This window comes from Onychostruthus taczanowskii, unplaced genomic scaffold (assembly GCF_017590055.1).
Source record: "Onychostruthus taczanowskii isolate IOZ18803 unplaced genomic scaffold, ASM1759005v1 scaffold17, whole genome shotgun sequence".
Taxonomy (NCBI): Eukaryota; Metazoa; Chordata; class Aves; order Passeriformes; family Passeridae; genus Onychostruthus; species Onychostruthus taczanowskii.
In genome coordinates, this window is record NW_024498906.1 from 7,976,573 (window position 1) to 7,994,983 (window position 18,411).

General features: G+C 39.7%; 1 protein-coding gene across 1 annotated transcript in view; it reads left to right on the plus strand.

Annotated features, from left to right (window-relative positions):
- The window catches only part of LANCL3 (LanC like 3), a 30,553-nt gene extending 17,861 nt beyond the window's left edge, over positions 1–12,692 (plus strand). The window contains exons 2-5 of the mRNA XM_041399960.1: positions 9,040–9,163; positions 9,931–10,128; positions 11,083–11,290; positions 12,533–12,692. Of these exons, the coding sequence (XP_041255894.1) occupies positions 9,040–9,163; positions 9,931–10,128; positions 11,083–11,290; positions 12,533–12,692 (690 nt within the window). The remainder of the gene's footprint in view (positions 1–9,039; positions 9,164–9,930; positions 10,129–11,082; positions 11,291–12,532) is intronic.
- Positions 12,693–18,411: the final 5,719 nt, after the last annotated feature.

The following is an 18,411-nucleotide window of genomic DNA, read 5'->3' on the forward strand; positions in this document are numbered from 1 at the left end:
ATGACAGTGCATGTGCTCGTCAGTACTCCAAAGTGACTCAAATGAGAGTAGGATCAATGTTTGAAGAGTTGGACATTTGCTCAACTGTATCTATTAATTGTCTCTACTCAGCTTCTGCAAGTGAGGTCATCGTTTTACTCTGTCAAGTAATTCATGTTCTTGAAGTCTCAGTCTTTAAGGGCTAACTTGGACAGAATTATCAGTCCCAACAAACTATGAGCCATCCCTATGGTGGTACTATCAAGATGAAGAAACCCTAACCAACTTGTAAAATTTTCAGCATTTCTTACATGATACTTGCCAGGAGTAACAGTCTCCACAGTCAAGACCCATTCAGGTTAATGGGGACTTTGATATTAAAAGCCATAAGAATGATCTAATAGTTGAAGTGACTTTGACAAATTGAAAAAAATAAAGTTCTGCATGAGGCTGAGAAGGCTCTTTTCCATTACTTTGAGTGATTAAGATATGGTGTTACTTAAGATGAATTGAATGATGAGCTTCCTTAGAGATGTTCTCAAGGAACTAGCAATCAATCTTTCTCTGTCCTCATCCTGTACTTTTAATTTGTCATATTACATAATTGCTTTTAAGTATAATCTCTTTGTTTTATTTGGGGTTTTTTTGGGATCTCACATCTCTTAGTGATGAAGTAAAAGGAAGAAACAGAAGTGTCCAGTTCTTTCTGGAGACATTCAAGTCATCTTCAGATATGGCTCATCGACTTTCTTTGGTTTCTAGATACAGTTGTCATTTTCATTTGTAGAACTCTAAGCCTAGGTCCGTTTCCTTTTGAGTAATGTTAGTCTTTACTGACAGATTCAAAATCGAGTTCTGTCCATCTCGTGCTGACCTGCAGATGTGTACAAACAGTAATAAATTCTTTTTCCCAAGAAGCAGCCTGCCTGAGTTCCTAGTAGCAAATGATGATGGTGCCCAAATGAGCTGGACTTGTATAATTTTAAAATTCAGACTAAAGGGGGTTAATGCAGTGTTTGGGGAGGATCTCTGATTGCTGGTTACAAAGATTTTGTCTCTTGCAAGGACTGTTTCATGAATCCTGTTTCCTGCTGCTGTGGAGCTGGAAGAATGGATAGTACTTCTTGTGCCTCTGCATAGATTGCATTCATCTTCCAGTCCAAGCACCAGGACAGCTTTGCTAGCACAAGAAATGTCTGTGGAACAGATGAAGGCATGGAATCCCTTCCAGAGAACCAGCAGAGCTGCTGCTAAGGGGAAGTGAGCTGATCCAATGTACACAGGCAGAGCAGATGTTCCTTGCTTGGTAGTGTTGTAAATGGGATGGGATCCTGGGCAGCAGAGCTACAGCACACTGTTACCCCGACAAGAGTGCAAGGTGCCCAGCTTGGAAGGTGTTTGTCATCATCATGCAGCACTGTCAGGGTCACCTGTCTGGAGTGCAGAAGGATAAATCTCCCATCAGGAACTGACAGCTCTGTGCTGTGTTTTTGGCATGAGCCAATTACAGACCTCATGCACTGATTTACTTGCTGACTGAGACTAAACGGAGTCAAAGGATTTCCCACTGATGAAGTTTATGCATGAATAATCTTCTTCCTACCTGTGAGGGGAGAATGGGAAGGAAAGCAGTATCCATGCAGCAGTAATCTTCTGCTAATTTGCAGCTCTGATAAGCTGCTCCTGTGTCTGGTGAAGGAATGGTTGATACACAGGAGCTCCAAACAGGGATCTGGATTGCAGAAAGGTGATCTCTGATACATCCATTTTTGTCAGTTCCCAGGGTCTGTGGCCCCATAATTGCTCAGCCATGCATTATGTGGCTAGTCAATAATAACTGAAAAAGGAAAAAAAAAAAGGATTTTACATGCCTGTTGAAAAAGGTTGGGGTAGAATTCTGTAATGTAAGAAAAAGCCTTTCTAAGCAGTGCTGGGTTTGTTTCTCACTTAATTTGCAAATCTTTTGAATGTTTTTAAACACGCTTTTCAATTCATGCTCTTGAATTTGGGTGCAATTCTAGGGAGAGATGCTTGAAATTAAATTGTTGGCTTTCTGTGCTCTGTGGTAACTCTAACCCTCGACTAGGCAGCAGAGAAATGCAGCTGGGGTGCAGACAGCTGCCGTTCAAAAGCCTCAGCACAGGAGTGCATCCCGGGATGCCTCACTTCTCCGTGATTGGACCTGTCCTCCTGAAAAATGCCCTGCTGGCTTTGCTGCTGAGCAGGACCTCAGCTCTCTGTGGGCAGACTGATACCTCCTCAGTCATGGTGATGATCTGAACTGCTCTGATCTGGGATCTGTTCCTTGGCATCCTTCATGGCTTCATTTCTCCAGCAGCAGAGAGCAGGGGCCTGGTGCTTCCCTACTTTCTTCAAGTAGTGATAGTGATGGAGACCTGTTTTTTCCTTCCCAAGACCTGGGAGATCTGCTGTATTACAGCTGGATAGGTTATCCAGCCACACCCTGGTGCAGCAGAGTAAGAGGTGTTAGGAGCCTGAGTGTAACTGAGAGAAACTCATGTTTCCCTCTCTCTTCATTGACCCAGCATAGGGGGAGCTTGAAGAAAGGTACAGCAGCAACAAAAGATACTAAGGTCTTCTTGTGCTTCCTCCCCCTCCACACACACCCTCTTCCTTCTCTTTGTGTCTGCTGGGTATTGTGATTTGTCCTAAGATGAGAGCACCTAGGGAGAAATGTCCCAAAAGAATACCATGCAAGAGGAACTGTGTGATTGCTTGCATAATCACAGAATCCCAGAAACAATTTGGTTGGAAAAAACCTCTGGGATCATCAGATCCAACCTGTAACTGAACACCAATGTGTCAGTCAGACCATGGCACTGCATCCTGTCTTTCCTTAAACACCACCAGGGACAGTGGCTCCCTGGGTAGTCTGTTCCAATGTCTAATCATCCTTTCTGTGAACAAATTCTTCATAATGTCCAAGGTAAACTTCTCCTGGCACAGCTTTAGACACTGTCCTCTTGTCCTGTCACTGGTTACCTGGGAGAAGAGGCCAATGCCCACCTGGCTATACACTCCTGCCAGGGAGCTGAATGCATTCCAGGCGTGGGGGAAGTGTGATTATTGCCACTGACTGTGGGACACATCAGCCTGCAGAAGGGTGTAAAATGCTGCTGGAGGTTGGGCCAGCTGGGCACTCCTCCAATTCCTACCTGGTGTTCTTGCCTCAGGACAAATCAAAATGCCCATCAATGACAATCACAAGGGAGAGAAGTGTGTGTGGACAGTGCGCACAAAGACCCTGGTGGGTGTGGTTGTCACCCACCACAAAGGGCCAATTGTTTTTCTTTGAAACTCTCAATTTTTAAGTGGAGACATAAGGAATTGAGATGCTCATTGCATTTGACCAACTGTGTAGCAGCACCAGCTGCTCTGAGCCAGCCAACTGTCTACAGTGACCGTTGTGCTCCATCCTTTTCTGCAACACTTCATGTTCCCCTTCTGAAGGACAGGTTTAGCAGCAGAATTTGATGGGTTTAGTGCTACACAGTCCTGGCAGGTAGGATCTGTGGAAGTTTTGTACTGTGTTAATGTAACAAAACTTCTGTATTGTCTTATTTACCAGTAATCTGATTAATCAGGAATAAAGGCAGCCTTTAGTTTCTGATTGGAGTCGTGACCCACAAAACAGGACAGGACTGGCTTTTCTGGTCTATGGTGCTGAGGCAAACAACAAGCCTCAAACCCACCCAAATTCACATGTTAATGCCAATGGGATCTGTAGGGAAGTCTGACTTAGGATTGCAGTCAAGTACCATTTTCCAGTGAAGTGGCAGAATCATAGCAGTAGTTGTTCTGAGTCTGACTACACTGTCACTGTCAGTTGTGTTACTGTGAGAAATTTGGGGAAGTAGACTCTCAAGACAATACATGGTGCAGTAACAGCATCAGACTGCATTAGGAACAGTACTTCTGAAACTAATCTAATTTATTCACCAAAGTTTTCAGGAGATTTAAAACCATATATTTTTATCTTTAAAAGAAGGGTGTACTTGACAGTGCTCATGAGGGAAGTAGACTCATGAGCTTCTATGTCGGTGTACTTGGAGCTGGGTTTCCCACTGTGCCAAAGGAGAGGTAGATCAATCAAACTGGAATAACACTAAGGGGAGACAGATCCTGTTGTACCTGCTGCTCTTCCATGGCTTCAGGTGTTACCATCATCTGAAAGAGAAAAACCTGGCTGTGACATTGCATGGAAAGGTTCCTGAACAATGCCAGTCCCTGTCTTTGGCAGGAAAAGATCAAGCTTAAGAAATGAGCTGAAATACCATGTGCTGCAGTAAGTATCATGAAATTACCAGTGTCTGCTGTCTTGCTGAACACAAATATGCATCTCATTTTTTGCAGCATTTTGAGTTATTATAACTAATTCACAAGCTCCCTCTGCTGGGCTCCCAGCATAGGAGAGCAATGGCAAAGCTCCTGTTATGTTATTTGCAAACTGACCCATTTTCTTCAGCTTATTTTGACACTTTATACAGCATCAGAAATAGTGTACAATCAAATTCATGTAAGTGGCTTGTTAGAAGTGTAACAGAGAGAGATTTGATGTGTTAGATGCCTAATAACATGGTTTTATGTGCATAGAAGTTTTTTCCACAATAATGTAACTGTAGCTGTTACCTCCTGAAAGTGCTCATGCATCTATCAAAAGATCGTGATACTTGGTTTCAGTAATGCCTTCTGTCACAGGAAGGAGCTCTAAGGAAATAAATACAGACCCGTTAAAAGAATTAAAAGCTTACAGTCATCAAATACACTCCATACAGTATGCAGTTTGATGTAGCAGTGGTTTTCAAAATGAGCCAAGGGGTTTGTTCAAGCTTTCAGAGGAATGAAAAAGTGCTGAAAATGTTAGTCTAATGAGAACAGCTCATCCTGCTGCTTTCTGCCTAATCCTCAAGGTCAAGATTTCTGCCTACAGTTTTCAAAACACATGCGTGGGGCTTAGCACTGTCATAACCAGTAATTGCAAAATCTCTTTCAGTAGATTAAAAGGAGTTGTGAAATTATTGACTTCCAACTAAACAATCTCAGGGTGAAAGATTGCTAACAAAAAACAGAATGATGCTCTGTGATTGCTGTAGACATAGCACTTCCTGACTGCCTTTTAACAGGGATTTACTGAAAAAAACACCTGCCTTAAATAATTCACAAAATTGTGGAGTGCCTTTATGGGAACAGGCATATTGTCTGCAGTGGCACCAGAGAAAAATGGAGAGACTTTATGAACAATCACAGTGGCTTTTTTTACTGCAAGTCAGGCTGCTAGACACAGACAGTGGTACAAACAGAAAGTATTAAAGTGCTGCCTATGTGTTGTGCTTAAAGTAACAGGTATATGGGAATGTAGCTGTCACCAGTGTGAGTGGAACAATTATTTGGCAGCACTCAGCATCACTGGACAATGATGTAAAACAGAAAATAAAGAACTCCAGTGACCAATTGATACAGAAATTGAAGGGAGAATATGGAATGCAAGTATTCCAAACTTCAGTCTAATGAGGAGACTAAAATAAACATTTCTAACATTAACTAACATTCAAAATCACCTCTTTTGACTAAAGTGGACAGGCCATCTCTATTTAACCAGGAGAAGGAACATGTATGATGTGTGTCTTTGACAAATAGCTGAAGGATTAAGAGGGGCTTTTTACGTGGGCATGTAGTGACAGGACAATGGGGAATGGCTTTAGACTGAAAGAGGGCAACTTACAAATATTAGAAAGGAATTCCTTACTGTGAGGGTGGTGAGACACTGGAACAGGTTGTTGTGGAGAAGTTGTTCAAAGCAAGGCTGAGCAACCTGGTCTAGTAGAAGGTGTCCCTACCCATGGTGGGGGACTTGGAACTAAATGGTCTTTAAGGTGCCTTCAACTCAAACCATTCTGTAATTCTGTGGCAGAACAGGTTGTGATGTCTTTAAGAATAGAAAAAAGAAATTCGGTGAAGTTTTAGAGCGTTAGCAATAGTGCTGAATGTCATTAGTCTTCCGTTCAAGTACTGACATGATAAAGAATGATTTTACCCATGCTCATATTAAGTGACATTCAAGAATTTTCTCAAAACACGTATCTTATCTCAAGTATGAATTTTTTTTCTAGGTAGCATATTCTCATATTGGCTTTATTCTGCATCAAAGCATCTGATGGCTCTAGAGGACATGATATCAATATACAATTTATCCCTTCGAAGTCTGTTTCTTTTCTGTCCCTAATTAAACATTACTTCAGTAATTCCCAGGGGCAAGGAAGCATTGCATCTACACTGAAATGAAAATGAAGTTTGTAAGACCACAGTTGTACTGTCTGTGGTTATGATTAATGTATTTTGTGATTGTTGTTTTGCTCATAAGATTTAGCTGATTTTTTAAAGATACTGTGAGGGAGCATACAGAGAGAAACCACAGATTTTTTTTTTTTTTTGGTAAGGTGACAGAAATCTAAGGAGATTTTAACACGATTGAAGTAAAATGTGTCAAACCAATGGAGATCTTAAATGTGATTGCTGATTATTCAGCCTTTGGCAGGCCGCAAATAGTGATGGTAAGTGAGAGTTTCTGTTCCAGTCAGCCACTTCCCAGAATGAGGAGCAAATGCTAATCCTTCATACTTAAGTGTTTTGGGAAACAGGCAGCAACCCTACAATGACTGTGAATTGAGTGACTTGGTAAGTGGTATTTGTAGTCAACATAAAGATCTATCTATTTAGCTGTTAATGAGGACACATCTGCCTGGTGTAAGCCCACAGATCAGTCCAAGAGGCCAGAAATAAGGCTGTTTTCAAGATACACAGGTCATTTTCTTTCCCATTTTCTTTGGTCATGTGGAAGTGGATCAGGTGGTTTGATTTCTACCATTCATTCATGCTTTTAAATACCGTTTTTCATCTGTCTTTGCATATGGGCTGCTTTTGCATTCTGAAAAAGAGGTGACATTTGTTAGCATATTTCATTATGCCAGCCAAATGGATATACTCTGTATTCATAGTGCTCAAGTGTTTTGACTTTTTACACTTATTTTATATTAAAAAACAGTGAACAGTGCATTCTTATCTAGCTGCTACTTCTTTATGCAGCACCATGGAAGGCTGGATTTGGATAGAAGTTTATATTCATTTAAAATACACAATCAGCATTCTAAAACAGTCATTAGTTCAATTTAAAAATTAAATATGCTGAACATAAAAATAAGCTTAGAAAACATGTTTTGTATTGAAAGCTAGTTGATAATATTAAGTGAAGGAATTATTACATACAGAAAATGAACTGATTAAGATTTTTCTAACCCACATGCCTTTGCCTTTCAGAATTACAATTAGTAGAACTTATCTTTCTCATTTATTTTTAAGGGATGATCTTATTAATGCTTTTACAAAGTACGGAATTGAGAGGAGTAGGTCCCAAATTTCAAGACAGTGAAATGAGAGCTCTGGAGAAAATTCAGTGTTTTTCAGCTTGCCTTTGCTTTCCTCATTTACTAAGATTCAAACCATCACTTTAAATTCTGTGAAGCTAAGACAATTAATTTTAAAATTTCTGGAAATGAGTGAAGTCTCCAGATGTTAATGGCGTGTTTAATTCTACTGCAGTGACATTAAAGAACACTAATCAAGATGAGAACTAGGTTGTTCTCCAGGTTGTACAAATACCAGTCATTTGGAGCAGCTGTAATAAAATCCCTTGTTGTGGAGCAAGGTGAGACACACAAACAAGGTCTTTCAGCCATTATTTTTCAGTCAAGTTTTCAGTGACATTAATTATCTGTAGCATGTTTTACAGTCCAAATGAGAAATTATAGTTTATAACAGATGTTGTCTCCATATTAAACCTATCAGTATTTTTTAAACTTGAAGAAGTAATTGTCAATCCTATAATACAATACAAATCCTATAATATAATACAAATTATAGCAAACCCAAATGTGTTCAGAAACATTTCAAAGACATTATTTTCTGATATTCTGGTTAATTTTAGGGTAGCTGTGTATCTTGTCAAAACTATTTGTACAGCCTTTTCCTTTTTTTTTCTGTGTTATTTTTCCTTTTAGCTTTCTCAGTTCTCTTTTCACAAGTTGAAACATTTTTCTTCAAAGTACCTCTTCCATATAGGCTTTCCCCTAAAGCTAAAACAATACTTCAGTTAAATTATTTAAGTGGCCTAGGTATTGGTCAGTAATGTCCAGGTGTGGCTGACACAGGACATTGCTGATGATTGCAGTGAATTGCATGTAATTAGAGTTGTAGTTAAACTCTGTAAAACTGATCTCTCACTGAATGCTTTAGATCATTAACATGGAATAGTTCATGTCTGGTGAAATGTGTGGTTTGTCAGTCTTACTTTTGACACCTGTAAGAGTAAGGCATTAGTCATTTTTAGGGACTGCATTAACCTGTTTGTGATGCTGAAGTCCCACAAGCATACCTAGCCTATCTTCATAGAAGCCTGTCTTGCACTTCATTTTTCTTAAAATTTTCTTGTATTAAGAAAGTCTGATTCTTTTACTAAGAGTTTTCTGAACCTTCATATGTAGTAGTGATTTAGTAACAAATTAGTAACTCCTCCTTGCTTCCTTTTTTTTAAAATCTTGTCTGTATAAAAATCTGTCTGGGTCAGTGTGTCCCAATAAAGCCTGTAACATTTACTTCTTTGATCTTTGTCTTCTCCTAATGCCTCATCCCCCAGTCTGGAGGCTGCTGTTCTGCAGCTTGCCTGCTGCTTGTTGTCAGCTTCCATCAGACTGAAGGATTTCTGGGAAGGAAAGATTCTTACAGGGCCTCTTTTCACCTCATCTGTGCAGCTAAAGATTTGACATTCACTTCCTGAGACAGGATGAAACTCTGGGTTTGAGAAACATTATGTAAATTGACTGTGTTATGTAAGGAACTCCTAATAATGATGTACATTACAGCATATTTATAAGATTAAAGGCAGTACTGCATTCTGAGCACTGGCAAAAAAGCAGACTCCCAAAAAATGTCTTTAAAATGAAATAATTATAATAGACTTGATGTTTGTTTGATGTTTCTGTTTAGGTGCTGACTGCAGCACAAATTAAATCAATTTGCCTGGCCATACTAGAATCAGGAAAACAGTATGCAGTGAAGAAGAGGAAACCAGTCCCACTGATGTATTCCTACTATGGAACAGAGTATCTTGGTGAGTAAAATACACCAACACCTCTGAGAGGGTGCTGTGTGGAGATGCTGAGCTAGTAAGCACTTCAGGAATAAAATACATGAAATCTACAGTGTGGGATTTCTCCTGAATCAGTTGGGACCATCCATCCTTCTCCTCCTCACAGGCAGCTGGGTTGGAGCTCACCTGAAGCAGTGGTGAAAGGCCACTGAGCAGGGCCCCTGTGGGCTTCTCAAGGCACAGAATCACTGCAGGAAGTGTGAGATTGGTTCACAGTTCCCTGGCTGGGGAGCAGAGAGAGCAGTCACTGAGTCACTGAGACCCTGGTGGGTACAGACAGTTCTTGCACTGAAATTTAGGTGTTAGCTCACTCATACTGTCAGTCAGTAACTGGAAATACCCATTTATGGCCCAGTTTCAATTTGCATTCAGCAAATGCAAATATATGGCCCAGATTCAGCAGTGTGGTAAGAAGAGTAACACCTTGAAACAGAATTCAGTTCAGGTTCAGTTTAACTTCATACAGTGAGTTTCAGTCATATCAGAGTGAGAGCAGAAGGAATTCATACATATTTTTTGCAAAGCTAGAGGAACTAAAAATGACAGAAGTAGTAAAATATGGTGTTAAGCATTTAGAAATCTTTTATTCCGAGCACTATTGCAGCATGCATGAAGAAGATGAAGGAGCCATGCTCTTGACAAGGAAATCTGTCCCAAGGGAAAGTTGCAATGAGGTGCAGACAGGCCCTAAACCCACCCTCTAATTCAGTTGTTTGTGTTCTTTGCAGGTGCAGCACATGGGCTTTCCTCAATCCTGCAGATGTTGCTCTCCTATTATGAGTACCTGCAGCCAGCAGATCAGGAGCTGGTGTGGCAGAGTGTGGATTTCCTGATGGACCAGGAGCAGAACAGCAACTGGCCCCCTGAGCTGGGGGAGACCATTGAGAGGGAGAATGAGCTGGTGCACTGGTGCCATGGAGCTCCAGGTTCTTTTCCCATTGATGCTATGCACAGCCAGATGCTGATCACATTGCTTTTCCACATTAGGTGATTCCATGTAGAAGATCATCACAGGTTAAATTTGACCAAAGTGAAAAAAACCCAAAGGACATAAAGAAGTTACACTTTGAGATGGGGAAATTCATTAATTGCTATTCTTCCCCAGAAAAACCTGTGTCCCATCACTGTTCTTGGGTAATAACACAGATGTAGCTTACAAGAACACTTCAGCTACTCCAGTGTTTGTTAAATTCAGACCACAAGTCAGCTTAACATTTCCTTAGGCACTTGAGTTGGTTATGTGTATGTGCATAAGGTTACTGTGAACTGAGCTGTGCAGTGCTCTGGTGAAGATGATGATTAATTTATTTAAATCTCCTGTAAAAATAAGCCAAATAGCTTTTTTTTAGCAGAAGTTAGTTTGCGTAACTGTGTATAACTAGAATAAAACAGTGTATGCCTCACTGGGAAAAAACAATGTGAGTTTCTTTTTCTCATTTAGTAAAAGTTTGTATCTGTTGCCAGTGTAAGAAATTATCTTACCCATGCTTGTGTTTCTGTCAGTGTAAGCAGGTGAGGTGAATGGGGATTTGGAGCCAATGCTCCAGAAGACAGTGCTAAGAGTTTAGTGTTTAAAGACAAAAATGTTACTCCTCTTTTAAAATTACGAAAGTCTGGGAATGTTGGACTAAAACCCTGAAATTCAATAATGCCTTGAAAAGATTGAATGTGATATTGTCACAGGGGGTGGATAAGTACACCTCACGGTGTGTTTTTAGCATAGCAGATACTCCCTCCTCATGGAGCATTTAGAGGCTACACTAACATGTGTAGAGCACGAGCCTGCAGTTTTTTAGTGTATTAATCTTTATTTTCTTATGTGTTCTTTGAGACCCTTGGTGTGCTTATTACAAAAGACAATCTCACTGCTCTTTTCCTAGGCATTGCTTATCTGTTTGCCAAAGCTTACCTGGTTTCCAAGAAGCCTCAATATCTGGACACTTGTATCCGCTGTGGAGAGCTCACCTGGCAGAAAGGCCTTCTGAAGAAGGGCCCTGGCATATGCCATGGGGTGGCTGGTAGTGCTTATGTGTTCCTGCTGCTGTACAGGCTCACTGGGAACTCCAAATACATATACAGGGCACAGAGGTGAGCATTCCTGTCTTCTGGATTTAGGTAATACCAGAAAGTTTCAGGAACACTGATAAAGCAGAGTCCGTGATCACCACCCTCAGATGTAACCTGAGTGTTTAAGGTTCAGGATCAATTCTGGCCGTGAGTTCTGGGGTGGGAGCTCTGCAGTCTCTTTCCAGGCTGCCTGAGTTCTCCCAGGCTCCCTCCCTGCCTTGGAGCCTAGTTCCTACAGAGGGAACTGGGCTGGATGTGGAGGAGCCACGTGCATCCAGGGCTCATCCTGATGAGATGGCAGCACCCAGACAAACTGTGCACCCAAGTCCAGGAGTACAGTAAAACATGATTTGTTATGATTTTTTTCAGAGCATTTAACACATGAGATCTGGGGTGGGAGCTCTGCAGACTCTTTCCAGGCTGCCTGAGTTCTTCCCAGGCTCCCTCCCTGCCTTGGAGCCTAGTTCCTACAGAGGGAACTGGGCTGGATGTGGAGGAGCCACGTGCATCCAGGGCTCATCCTGATGAGATGGCAGCACCCAGACAAACTGTGCACCCAAGTCCAGGAGTACAGTAAAACATGATTTGTTATGATTTTTTTCAGAGCATTTAACACTATTCCATATTACTAGAAGTGGAAATTAAGTATAGGATGTGGTGTGCAGTTATTTTATATTTTTTTAATTTATCATTCTCACCTTTAGCTTAGCTAGTGGGGTTAATTCTGTTTTGTCTGAGTGCAAACACATGTGGTCCAGTAAAAATTCTGTCATGGTGCTGCAATTATCTTTAACTATGTATCTGTAGTTTACTGTACCTGTTTAAAATCATACTATTCCATGTTTGTTACTGTTTTCCTTACAGCACAGAATAACAAGGGGAAGTGGTATAGTAATTAAGATGACTGATTTTCAGTGCTTTGCTTATTTTTTTAATTTCATGTAGTTATTTCAGCATTGCAGAATATGTTGCATTGATGTGAAACATTGCTTGCATCCCAGAATTTATCAAAAAGTATTTGTTTAATGATACGTCTTACAGAAATCAGAAAATGTTTATAGCTCTTAAATAAGCATAATTCACACACAGATTGTTTGTCTCTTCTGGATCTAATGAAATTGCATGGTGTAGAATTTGCAGAAAAGGTTAAATACTGATCATTCTACTTGCTTTAATTACTGAGTGCTATTAAAATGATACTTCAAAACATATAGACAGAGAGGAACACAAAGTAATAACAAACTCTTTTTTTTTCTCTCTTAGGTTTGCAGAGTTCTTATTTACAGAAGAATTTAAGTCTGGTTCCCGGGCACTAGAAAGTGTATATAGTCTGTATGAAGGTTTTTCAGGAACTGTGTGTTTCCTGACTGACTTGCTGCAACCCAACCAAGCTGAGTTTCCTCTCTTCAGTGTCTTTGTCTAAAGACTGATGTTCTCCAGGGCCACATCCTGGAGGTAGTGGGAGAGGGCACCTGCAGTTCCACTTACTTTTCAAGACAGGCTATGTACAAAACGAGCCGGGGTACCACTAATGCTAGCCTTAATGTAGCTGGGAGTCAGATCAAAAACAACACACGCTGGGGCGTGGGGGGTGGGGAAGTGTGTGGTCAAAATAAATGGGTCAGTGGGGAAAAAAAATGGGGGAGCTGATTGAATCTGATGTTGTAGATATTTATCTAATTATTCAAGTGAGAGAGAAAGGGGCATTATCAAACTTTTTTTTTTTTTTTTTGTGAAAAATAGGCAAGCTAGAATTGCAGGGACATGCAAAGAAGAAACAGTGATGCACCCAGTAGGTTTTAAAAAGAGTCCTGCAAAAACCATTCATGGAGCAATTCACTAACTGGGGAGGGTGTTGTAGACATGTCACTGCACTGCACAAAGGCAAAATCTGGGATTTTTTTACCTAAACCACATATGCTAGTTTTAATAACATGTATTAGGAAAATCTGTATCTTTGAGCTCTTTGGTCCTCATATAATGGCATTTCTGTAGATAGCTGTGTGTTCAGGCTGCAGTTTCACAGTTCATTTCAGCAAGTGGGGTCTCGTGTGTAAATGAGCACTGAATTGGACCCTTCCTTTTAGAGCTCAGTCTGTGGCAAGGAGCTGGTCTCCTTTCTGATCTACTGTAACTGTGTCACCTCTTGTCAGTATTTTCCCAGTCACATGGAAGATGGGTGGAGCCATGGAGAAGACTTGGATGGAAAAGTTCAGTAGCAAAGATACAGCAGGCAGATGCTTTCTTCATGGTACAGCATTGCTAGATAAGTATTGTTCAGTGATACAAAAGCTTCCTTTAAAAATTAATTACTTATAGCAAGCAGCATTTCTGAACAGTGCCCTAAGTTTTTCAGATGATGGAAAACCTATTTTCCTTGATGAATTTTTCACTACAAACCCTGCAAAGTGAATACAGTCCTGGGGTGGCATACTGATCCTCAGAAAAAACCTGATAACAAAACTCAAAATTGCTTTTTTTCCTAGTTAGCAAGATAATGGATATGCCCAAATGATTTTTAGCTAGAAAATAATTTAGATATAAATAAATGGGTTGCTCAATACTAGTTGCACTAGCACATATATTTGCAAATATATGCTGTTTTCTATACATTATAGATATGATGAGATGGTACTTGAAAGCTAAAGAAAACACTAATATAGATTTGTACTAAAAAATAGAAAATTAATATCTGTATTTAAAATATATTTATTATTTATTTATTTTTATTTATATGGGAATAATATCTATAAAGACAAATCAGGAAGACCAGTATGTCTAAAACTGAAGTTAGAGAGAAAAAGCTGCTGTACATGCACTGCCAAACAAAGCAGTCCCTCCTCCTGCATTCTCAGCTGGAGGAGATTACAATTTCTTTATTTTTAATGCCTAATGGATTAAAGTTCCCATTTCATTTCAGTGGGCTTTGATCAGGCTATAAGTTGGACTAGGTCTTGAAATCCTTCCACATTTTAATATAATAATCCCTTCCTGCTCTTGCCACTGTTATTTTAATGAGATGGCTTACATTATTATGAGCTGCAGATAAGGATTTCTGTTACTCTGTCTTGCACTGTGCAGCTCTAATTAATTACTTAATCATAGAAATAACCATATTTCACTGGTGAATAAAGCAGTGCAGTTCTGTATCAGTTTGTCAAGAACTTAGGTATCTTTTTTGTGAATGGAGATGTTAAATCTCAATATACATTTGTTATGTGTTTATTAAAACACATGAGTTAAAAGGTTATATGGTCTTTTAAGAAAGCCACTAATGTCACTTACTTGGTTAGTCTGAGCAGTGAGATGTGTGCACACAGAGGGGTGAATTCCATAGGGACGGTGTACACATGAGGCTGAATCAAAAAGTCAATGGATATGTGAGTGTGCTCTGCCCAGCCCTGTGGAAATGCTCCTGTTAGATCAGAGCAGAGCCAACTGTCAGTAGTGAAGATCCCAAATCCATTAGGATTTTTTATCTAGTTGGTTCCTGTAACACATTTGGCTCCTGTATTTCATAAAGGAAGGTAAAACTTGGCCTATCCACTTCTTCTAAATGTGATCCTTCACAAATGCCAGGGAATAAACATTGAGCTCAGTGTCTTTTCTAGTGCTTTCTCCTATGTGTCTCTCTTTGTAGAATTTCTTCCAATTCACATTCAGAGGAGACTCTGATCTCTGTGTTCTGATCAACAGCACACTGAAAACAGATCTCCTGTCACCACAACCATTCTCTATATATGAAGCCACATTTTGGAGAGACAAAACAGTTATTTGAGTAAGAGTCAGTCCATTCAACAATGAGAAAACTCATGGAACCACCCAATTTTTGAAATCTAGGTCCCAAACATGTGAGTTCAGCACTGACTCCGGCAAGAGCAGCGCATGAACATCCAGTCTCATGGGATACATCTGGTAAAAATCTTGGAACATATTTATTCATCTCTTTCATCAGACATGGCAGTTTGAGCTCACTCTCAGAGATTTGTGGCTTTTCTTACCTGACCTGGCTGGGTTAAGGTGGCTTCTAGATGTGCTGCAGTCACAGTTTCTGAACACAGTGCAAATACACCCCAGGGCCTTTGGAAAATGCGACTCATTAAATGAGCAGGGATTTTTCATCTTTCCCCTCTTTGTTGTCTCATCTGATTTTTTCTCTGTACTATATATGCTGTTACAGATGTGCTGTTGCAATCTTTATTTGTTGCTTTTAAGACACTGACAGAACAGCAACCTGAGTAGAGCTGTCAGCACTTTCCAGTGTAACAAAAAGTAAGGTCCTCTGTGTACCCTTCTTCCTGCTTTGAGAAATCAACCTTGCAACCTTTGTTAGACATTCTCCATGGAATGCTGTCTCCTCCTGCTCCCAAACTGGGCCCTTAGGAACTGGAAAATGTATTCCTGAACAGATTTTGCCCTGGTGCTGTGACAAAAGACTGTGTTGTGGGAAACTTGAGAAGCCTCTTTCAGGATGTAAAACACAGTAACTACGTCATATTTGCACATTAGTTTCTTGGTTGTGTTTAGTTTCTAAAGTGTAGGCAATAGGAATTTAAGTGATAGAATAGTATTTCTGATTATGCTGTTAAAGCAAAGAGGATGCATTATGTGGGTATTGGTGCTTGTTTGTGATGTACCTGTGTTTGTGTGGTGCTATTTGTGAGTAAAGCTGTAGATTACACATCAGTTTAAGGAGCTATATACTGTTCATGACTTTCAGCCTGCCATCCATAGATTACTGTCAGGGAATAATTTAGAGGGAAGCTAGATCTGTAGTGTCCAGATTTATTGATTTCAGGATTCATAGAACCAGATGCTGTAAGTTTTATCAGCAGTGCAGTTCTAACAAATATGTATTTATTTTTAATTGCTACTCACAACTTCTCATCATAATAACATGTTTATTTTGTGACACTGCTTTCAATATCTACTTTGTTTGCATCATTTTTGCCTTCAATTTCCCTGCCTTTGTTTCCCAACCTTTGAATAACTTGAGGAGGTTGAAGAAGCAGCCCAGGTCTTTCGTTCCTGAAAATAAGATTGATAGATTTTGCTTAAGCAGGGTGTTCTACTAACTTGCATTACATTATTTTATGCTCCCAGATGGTCTCTTCTCTCTGGCTGTGCCATTTCCCACCTGCTAAGGAAAAATCATTATCCTTTATAACAACTGTCACTGGTGTTTTACTTCATTAAATAAAACAGAGACTTTCTGGGGAGCATGGTCACTTCTCCATGCTTCAGTGTTTCAGTTCTGTTAGGACAATCGAAACCAAGTGAAATGGTTAAACATTCCAAAATTCATTTTTAAGTAGTTCTGGGAAATATACATAAGGGAATACAAGTAAAGGGATCACCTTTATTGCTACTCTGTCAAATTAAGTAATGCCACTTTGATGTTCTAATACTGATTATATATGGACATGGAAAGAATATGACAAGAATACTGATTTTTTTTTTTAATACTGTGGAAAAAAAAAGAACCATAGGTATCTGCTCTATTCAGAAATGTGGAGGGGCAATATGTGCAAATGGAAACTTTGATAAGCAATCAAGTTTTTGTACTCATATAGTTTTCTGCAATACAGTTACAGCATCTGCCAACATATTGCATGTTTTATGCCAACAGTGACCTATTTTAGTGTATGCATGCATTTTGAGACTATATCCTTGTTCTTCGGATCTCTGAGGTCTGCCAAGTAAATCTCAGGTGCAGTAATCTTCTACAAACCTTGAATATTCACTGACATAAGTGCATATTCTAATCTGTGGGAAGATTAGCATATCAGGACTAAATTTGCCCGATTGATTTTCAAAGAGCAATCTTGCTCTGAAGAGCTAACAATTGCTGGCTGGCAGCACAGCCTGGACTGCTCTGAGAAGACATTTCAGTTTATAAAAATATGTCTAAGACTAAGTAGTAACAGCAGAAAGCTAAATTGAAAAGAAATAAAATGACCAAAAATCCCACTATGAGGGGAACAACATACTTCAAAGCCATAAGCCAAAAATGCTCAGGGCCCACAAAATAATACAGCAATTTAGGGATGTGAATAGGCATTTTCCAAAGGAATAGCAGTGTTTCATGGCACAGGTAGTGGTACAGTAAGCACTGAGCATGTTTCAGCTGCCTTGAACAGCACTCCATTGCCATTATAGAAAAGTCATCAAATGCTAAAAAACATTTGCCTGTGATGGAGTTGCCTGTAGCTGAACCTACTGCCTACTCCTGTCTTTTAGTGGAACAGAAGTGACGTGCACTATCCATGATGAGGCAGTTTAAAAAAATACAATCTGCCTTTGAATTACTAAACTTGACTAATTTGTACTGTCACCATTGGTCTTACACCCCGTATATTGGAAAATCTACATCATGCTCTCAAAAAACAAATTTATAAACAGGAACCTGCTTGAAAATACATAAGGCCATATTTATTTTTAATGCTTAGAAGGGAGTCCCTTGACTTTGTTCATGGCATGACTCAAAGAGAAGATGGAGGCATTTAGGTCAAGTACAGCAATACCAACTAGAATGGCAGAAAATTAATTAAAAACTTATTTTGCCCAGTGGTATAATGATATTTGAATACAAGAGAATTTATAGTGTACTGATATTCAGCAACAACACTGTATCACTATGTAGAAGTTCTTAAGTCAATTATATCCTATAGGGAATAGAAAACACATTCTAGTCCAACATACATTTTTACATCATATAGAAGAGAAAGGCTGTCTGACCACAAATTTAACTCTGCTTCTGTCTTCATTACCATGACCACACAAGAGAGAAGGATTTATTTTAACAGTGGTCTGGTTTTGCTACTGAATTGGCCTCCTGCACTCATTTTAAGAGCCTGATAGGCCACCTGCTGATGTCCGTGGTGAACCTCTGCTTGATTCCAGGCATGTAAAGTAGCTCCTTCCACAACTGTGAAACAGGGGTAAAACTATGTCATTCCAGACCCCAGGCCTACAAACTTTCCTTTACACATGAGTCCCATGGAATAAGTAAGGTTTGTTTGCATAGTTTGAAGAAAGCACAGGTGTTTGCATATGCAGGGCCCTGTTTGATAGCAATTTATACACATTTTATCTCAGTATCTCTGCAATATACGTGAATACCAATACAAATAAAAAGTACA